The sequence below is a fragment of the Acanthisitta chloris genome, unplaced genomic scaffold (genome assembly GCF_000695815.1).
Source record: "Acanthisitta chloris isolate BGI_N310 unplaced genomic scaffold, ASM69581v1 scaffold13777, whole genome shotgun sequence".
Classification (NCBI taxonomy): domain Eukaryota; kingdom Metazoa; phylum Chordata; class Aves; order Passeriformes; family Acanthisittidae; genus Acanthisitta; species Acanthisitta chloris.
Genome location: NW_008681012.1, coordinates 642 through 8527, shown reverse-complemented (window position 1 = coordinate 8527; position 7886 = coordinate 642). Strand labels below are relative to the sequence as shown.

The 7886-nt window shown below is 54.1% G+C and overlaps 1 protein-coding gene across 1 annotated transcript in view; it reads right to left on the bottom strand.

The window, feature by feature from the left end:
- The window catches only part of ZNF469 (zinc finger protein 469), a gene marked incomplete at its 5' end in the record, with an annotated part of 12154 nt that overhangs the window by 3632 nt on the left and 636 nt on the right, over positions 1 to 7886 (bottom strand). The window contains 2 exon segments of the mRNA XM_009077942.1: positions 1 to 1690; positions 2300 to 7881. The exon segment at positions 1 to 1690 is cut by the window's left edge and continues 3632 nt beyond it. Coding sequence (XP_009076190.1) covers positions 1 to 1690; positions 2300 to 7881 — 7272 coding nt within the window.

Sequence of the window (7886 nt, the reverse complement as noted above, 5' to 3'; positions counted from 1 at the left end):
CCTGTGGGGCACCACTCCAGTTCCCAGTGTCACTGCCTGCCACAGGACGGTCTCCTGTCTCAGCATCCATCTCCTTTGCGCCATCAGCACCATGATGCTGCTCTTTGCCTACGTTGCCCAATGCCTTCTCCACTTGCTTCACAAACCCACTAGCCCAATTTTTGCAAGCCTGTGTGTCTTCCACGCCATTTGGATCTTCCACCTCCCCAGGACAGGTCACCGTGCCCATTGCTGACTCCTTGCTGACCATCTCTTTTGAAGACACCATCCTGTCACCCAAGTCCTCTGCAAGCTCAGCTGCACAGGGGGACTGTTTGGCAATTTGGGAGTGGTGGGCCATGTTGGTCCTGTTTTGTTCCTCTGTGGAGATGCAACCACCTGCCTCGTGCAAACTCTCCATGACGCTGGGCAGACTGGAGCTGAGGACAGCAGGGGGAGGACCTGTGTTTGTCTCCAGCTCACATGGACCATCAGGCTCATTTCTGCTGGGAAATACTTTTGCTTTCCTTCGTCTCACTTTCCTGTTTAGCTGCTTCTCTGAATTGCCATTCTCCACTCCATGATTTTTGCTTTGACTCCTTCTTCCCTTTTCTCCCTTCCTGGTTTGCCATCCCAAGTCCAACTTCCCAGCTGCTTCCTCTCCTGATCCCTTCATGTCCGAGTGTGGCCCCTTTGCCTTCACCTCCCTCTGCAGAACATGTGTGTGATGCAGCTCCTGAGACATCTCAAAGGAGATGACACTGAGGTCACTGAGCACTCTGCTGACCACCTCCTGCATCTGTACACTGGGCTCTTTCTCCAGGTCTGGGCATATTCTTTTGGGGACATGTTCAGCATTGGTGGTTGGCACCTGTGAGCTGCAGGTTTTGTCTTTGGCTGAAGCCTTCAGGCTCCTCCTGGGCACCTTCTGGGCTGCTTTTGATGTCTTGTCTGCAGTACTCAAAGGGGACCTTGGAGTTTTGCTGGGCTGTGCCACACCACTGTTCTTCACCTGGTGCTTGACAGCTTTGTGCCTGGTCAGGCCAGGCTTGGACCGGAAAGTGGCTGAACAAATGTCACAGGTCACTGGGAGCCCATTTGGCTTCTTTTCTTTGTGAAGTTCATTTTGGGAAGGGTTTGGAGTACTGTTGGGTGTGTTGTCCTCTCCTTGGCCCACACTGTTTAACACACAAACCCCAGTGTCTCCAGCCTCGTGGCTTTTGGGTTTCTCCCCTTGTAAACTATTTTCTTCACTCTCTGTGGATTTGGAAAGACCAAGTCTCAGCTCTGCTGCCTCTGAAAACTCATGACCATTTAACTCAGCAGGACCAAGATCTCTAACCCTTGTAAGAACTCTGCTGACAGCAGTAGGCACTTGCTGAACAACAAAACCATTGGACAAAGCCTCTGGCTCACTTTGATGCTTATTTCTGTCATCAGAGCAGCTTTCAAACTTGTTCTCTTGGTTCAGGTTGTTCTTTCCTTCTCTGATGGGCAGAAGATCTGCTGTGGGCTGGGTTGGGTAATGTTGGGTTTCTGGAGGAGTGCAGTTAACAACAGTATCCGTGATGGCACATGCTTGGTTTCCTCTAAAATTTGCCAGCACAGCACTAGCACTTTCAGGTACCTCTTTCCCAACACCCTTATGGTGGAAAGGTGGTGAGCAGGGAAGAGAGCAGTCTTTCCCATGAGGTTCCTGGTCACCAGCCATCTCCAAGGAAGAGTCCACCAGCCCATCACCATGCAGCAGAGTACAGCCTCTCACCATCCCTTCTCTTTCAAGTGGTCCATAGTTACCCAAAACACCACCAGGGAGGTGATGATGATGCTCCTCAACTGCTTCCATCAGCGCAGCCCCACAGTGATGCAGTGAAGGAGGGAAGGTGGGTACCCTTTTCCATGTCTCTTGCTCTGCTAGACTCATGGTTGGGTGATGGATGTGATGGCTGTTGGCCTCTGGAGGACATCTCTTCATGACTAATGAACTTGATTCATTAAGCAAGGATGTACTGCATTTTTTCTCATCCAAGAGCTGAGTGCCAAAGCTGGGGACCTCTCCCTGCTCAACCCTACCACTTTGCAAGCATTTGGGGTCAGAAAATTTGGTTGGCAAGATCAGACTGGCTGGAGATTCACCCATGTAACAACAGCCATTGAGGGACGAATTCTTGCTGTCTCCTTCTCCAGGAACCTTTGCACAGACTGTGCCAACTTTTGCCTCCATCACCAAGTGATGATCCTGGTGGAGCTCCTCCTCAGAGGGACCAGGGGTGCTGCTGGGACTTGTAGCACTGCACAGTGGCTGTGCTCCCTGTCCTACCTGACTGCTTTTCAGCCTCTCTCCTGCTGTGCTGCTCAGTGTTTCTTTCTCAAGCAAACTACAGCTAAAACAGGATTGCTCATATTTCCTAAATGCCAAGGTCGTTTTGTTTTTATCCTCGTCCTGCTCTTCCCTGAGCTGATCAGTTTTCCCTTCTTGCCCTGGCAGTGGGGTCACTGCTGTGTTTTTGAGTGGTGAGAGGTCATTACGCTCTTGGGAAACACCATCTGCACAGATATTAATGTCATTTGGCTCTGCAGGTTCATTTGCTAAGTGCTGCAGCTCCGTTACATGATTTTGCAGTTCAGGCTTCACTGACATGGATTGTTTTGCATGGTGAGAACTCACTGCACCCAGTGACTCCAGCTGCTCACATCCTCTGGGGAAAAGCACGGCCTTTTTCCCTGGGGCAGAGATATTTTCCACGTTGCTTCCACTGGGGATATCTCTCTCCCCTTGGGCTGGGCAGTATGTCTGATTTTCCCCTTCCAAGGCATCACTTCTCTCCTCCTTCTGTTCTGGCTGGGTGTGGGTGGTGGCAGAGGGATGGCTGGGAGCCAGCAGCATGGGGAAACATGGCATCAACAACTCCTCTTCATTGTTCTTCACTGTTCGGGCAACAAAGAGCTGGAGCTGCTGCAGAGGGTTGGCAGATGTCTCCTGGGATGCCAACAGCTCCTGGGAGCTGTGCTCACTCTCCTTGGGCAGACTCAGCATATCAAACAGCAGCACTTTTGGCTTGCTGGCTTTGTCGCTGGCTCCCGGGGCTGGATAGGTGGTGGGACTCTTCCTCTCCTCTGTTTCCTCCATCAACACAGACCCACCACCATCCCCTTTGAAGTCTATGGTACTTTGCACCATTTGGGATGACTCAGTCCGGCTTGAGGGTCTTCCTTCTGTCTCTGGGGCCTCTTTGACATGAGGTGAAAAGGTGAGCTCCAAGGCTGGGGTGGGACCCTGCTGAAAGCCAAAGTCAGGTTTATGGTTTGGAAGATGGGCATCAAACTTCTCCAGCTCTGCAGCATCAGCCAAGCTTCCATCTGCTTTCCCTGGCACAGGGAAGCTCTTGGCACCACGCTGGCATGGCAGGGATGGCAGGGGATCTTTGGTTGCTTCTGCTGCCTCCATGCTCTTGGGGAACATAGAGTCAGTGACAACAGGAGGGCTTTTTGTCATGGGCTCTGAATAGACAGGAGCCTCTGCTTGGTCTGATGGGCTTGAGCAAGGCGGATTTTTTGAAGAACACCCATTTTCCATCTTCCCAGGGTCACTTTCCTCGGCAGTCACAGTTCCCTGGAGCTGCTTGACACTGTCTTTGGAGCAGAAATTGTTTGTGGTGAGTGGGGCTGGAATGCACATCCCTGTCTCCAGTGAGCCCAGCTCCACTGGGCAGGGCCAGGGCTCCCTGGGTCTCTCATAGTCATCATGGGTGGTCGTGACATCTGGCTTGTCACCTCCCAGCCTCTCCCCAACACAGAGGCTTGATCTGCCCAGCTGCTCTGCCAAAAAGAGCCCTTTGCCCTGTCCTGCCTTTTGGTCACCTGGCACTGGTGGGAACCGCTCGGCCACCTGTCCTCGCAGGTGGGCAGCACCCTGCTGCTCGGGTTTCTGGAGGGTGACAGATGCCTCATTATCCAGCTTGCTGGTTTGCAGTTGGCTTTCCAGCTCTGTGACTAAGCGCTTGATCTCCAGTTCATCATCTGATATGTTGTTCATGAAAGTCACATTATAATCCGTTATCCTGTCCGGCAGTGGCAGGGAGAGCTGGTTGGTGGGGACAGGTCCATCCTCAGGGAATTTCTTGGCTAGTGACTTCTCCACTGAGAGGCTATGGAATTGGGTCATGTCCTCTGGCAGCATGGGAGCCACCTCCTCCATGAGGGACCAGTCTTTCTCTGGCATGAAGGGTGGATACTGTTGCTCGAATGCCAGCGGCTTTCGGGGAGGATTCCCGGGGCAGGTGAATGTTGGCACATATCCATCCTTGCTGGCAGAAACACTCTCATACAGTGGTGGATCAAACTCTGTGACAGGAAGCTCTCCAAATATCGAAGAGGAATCAAAGCTGAGAGGGGAGGACACCTTGCCCTGTGGTGTTTCTGCGGCATAAGGGGAGATGCTGGAATGCTTCTGCTCAAAGGAGCTGGTGGTGATGTCATCCCGGCTCAAGTACATGTCATCCATGTGTGAGGAGCCCAGGCCTGGGGGCTTTGGGAAAAGGTTCTCATCATAGTGTCCAGGAAGGCCTTTGGGACCAAAAAACGTATTGTTGCTGCTGCCGTATGGATCAGGTGCCTTGGCAGTGAGCATCATCCCCACTGCATCCCCACCAAATGTGGGAGCTGGGGTGGGATAGTCCTTCTGACCCTCACAGAGCCCTTGTCCCTTCAGGTATTTGATTCCTGCTTCCGAGTAGGTGGCACTTACATGGCCAGGACTTGCTTCATTACCACCATGGGATGGAGCAATTATCCCTTCTGTGTGGTACTTCAGCCCTTCACTTATGAAAGGGGCAAACTGATGCCTCTGGTTGACCATGGTCAGCTCAGGTGAGCCCTGAGCCTCCAGAGTAGCTTCTCCTGCCTCACCCATGAGCTTTGCTGCTCCTTTAGGCTCTTCTGCCCTCTCCTTACAGGAGAGCCTAATGGGGCTCCTGCCCAGGGTGGTCATGCTGGGCTGACTTTCCTGGGGCAGTGGTAAAGGCTCCTCCTTTGCACAGTCCATCACAGCAACATCTGGTTCAGTACTGGGACATGTCCTGGAGCCTGCCAGAAAAGGTTTGGCTGAGCCAAACCTGCTGCTCCCCCTGGGAATGTCCTCTTTGCTTTTCTGGCTCATCTTTGGGCTCCCGTCCTTGGGAAGGCTGAGTAGAGCCCTTGGTACACGTGCTGGGCTGTCCAAGTGCCTCCTCCTTTGGGAGCCTCCCTTCTCACTGGCCCCATCAGCACAGGGTGGGCTGGTGCCCATCTCACTGGGCACACTTGCACTGTGGTTGCTGCCAGTCAATGACTGGCTGCTATGTCTTCGGACTCTGACAGCACAATCCTCTTTCTCAGCACCTTCCTGGCTCTGGATTCTTCCATCCTCCTGTACCTCCCTTTTCTGACTGTCCCTTTTTTGACTGTAGCTCCAGGCTGGATCTTTCTCTTTGACTCTCTCACTCCTTCCCAGTCGTTTCTTGCTGAAGCTGTACTTGCTCCTCCCAATGAATCCTGTGCCACGCTTCTTCCTCCCCCGGAGCTTGCTGCACTCTGCCCCATCCTCATCAGAATCGGACACATAGTCATACTCCTGCAACCTGCCCTCCTTGGCAGCCGGTGTTGGCTTCTCAGTGGCCTGGGGGAGCTGAGTCTGCTTGCTGCTCTTCACCTGCAGTTTGTGGAGCTTGTTCTTCTGCTGCACAATCTTATGAATGAGCTCCTTGCTCCATGTCCCACTTCGGGGCTTCCTCTTCTTCATGTCCTTCATGGAGAACCGTGGTGGTTTGGAGCTCTTGATGGCAATGCCCACCCCCACCTCAGTCTTTGTAGGAGGCTCCTGGCTAAGCTTCCTGGGATGCTTTTGGCTGGAGGTGGACTTGGAGGAGGTGGTGGCTGATGGGATGCTGTTCTTCCTGCTTGCCCTCAGCCTCGCTGTCCTCTCTGCTCCCACTGACTCAGGATCTGGCTCCTGGGCTTCCAATCTCCGTGCCACCCCCCCCTTGTAAAGGTGCTGTTTTCCTGCGCCTCTCTTCACCTGCTCTCCTCCTGGATGGCTATCTTCATAGAAATAACCAGCCTTGGGCTGGCCTGCTGCCTTCTCTTCTGCTGCCTGCTTTGACTTGGTCTCCAGGGTCAGGGCTTCCTTCACCTTGTGGGACATCCCACCACTGGCTGCCTTCATGCCCGTCAGCTCCTCATCAGCAAACACATCTATGAAGCTGCTGTCGATCTCTGGGTTATCTGACTGGTACCCCAGGCCATTGAGGGCTTCAGTGATCAGGCTGTCCAGCTTGGCATCATCAATGTCCAGGTCTGAGGCGGTGAGTGGCAGGGAGCTGGTGGTGAGGCCATTGAAGAGACCACCCTTCAGAGCATCCTCCTTGCCCTCACTTTTGCTTTCCCCATCCAGCAAGAAGTCGTCACTCTTGTTTAACCCCAACAAATGCCCCTGGGGGTCTGGAGAGAGCCCCAGGCTGGAGGGTTTGGAGGGCTCTGGGGGAAGTCCTTTCTGCCCCTTGGCTGCCTGAGGAGCATCCTTGCCCTCCCCCTGTGGAGTGGGATGGGAGGTGCAGAACTGGCGGTGCTGCAGGAAGGAGGAGAGGTTGCTGTAGTTCTGGTCACACTGTTTGCAGGTCAGGAGCACATCCAGCTGGTCCAGGCTGGCACTGCTAAGTGAACTAGCCAGCAAGTGATGGGAGGAGTACGGTGGTGGAGGCTGCTCCCCATCCAGCCCATCTGAGCCTCCTTTGGCCACCTCCATGCCAAGTTTGTGGAACGGGCTTGCTGGGGCACATTTCAGGAGGTTGTCATCTTTCAGGGCATCAGGAGGGAAGTGGAATGACTTGACAGAGTCTGGGGGGTGGTAATGCAGCGAGCTGGGGCTCAGGACATCAGAGGGGTGGAAGGTTTTGTTGGCATCCTTGGGGTGACAGGGGTGCTGGAAGAAGGGCGAGGCAGTCAGCGCACCGGACATCTGACTGTCTTCAAAGCTGGGGTTGAGTGGGCTGCTGGATATGGGGGAGAGCGACGAGCAGGTGCTGCCACAGGTGGGATTAGGGACAGGAGATGGTAGTGGGGACTCGCAAGGGGAGGCAGCCACCAAGGCTGATGGTGGCAGGACCAGTGCTGAGCCTGATGAGCTCCTTGAGGGAGGAGGAGGACCTGCTTGACTCATGCTGTAGAAAAGGGCTTTGCTTCTTGAGTCACAGGCAGGAGACCCTGGGTCCTTTCCACTCTCAAAAGAGAAAGATCCTGTTGCATTGGGGTCTCCCCTCTGGGTGGTGAGGCTCTCTCCTGATAAGAGCTTTTTGCTATGATACCCTGGGGAGTTACTTATGGGGGGCCCTTTCTGGGCTTTCCCACTCCCCTGCCACTCCGACATGCCCATGGGGAAGGGGAGCTTCTGGCTGGTGATCTGTCTCGACAGCTCTAGCCTGTTTGGACTGGGCATTGCAGAAGGGAGGTGTACTTGCTGCCAAGGCATCCTGGCATTTTTCTGCCTGTGCTGCCTCTGCTCGGGGCCAGACTGGCACTCGAATGAGAACTGGTTTCCAACAGGGTTTGAATAAGGTGCTGAATTCTGGTCCATGGGAGAAAACGCCTTAGTGGCACCTTCCCAAGCTTGCACAAGCCTAGGGTGGGTGGGTGCTGTAGTGGGAATGTTTGTCTCGAAAGGCACGGATCCTGCACCGGCGCTGCCTGCGGGGGAACTGCAATAGGCTTTGCTCTGAAAGTGCACTTGGGAGAGAGAGTTTGGTGGCATGTTCCTTCTCAGAGGGCTGCTCTGCACCAGCAGCCGCGGGCTGGGGACACTGTCTTTCACTGAGGCTTGCCTCTTACCGACCGGCTTTGGCATACTAGGCGAGTGTAAACTAGACGGAAAAACA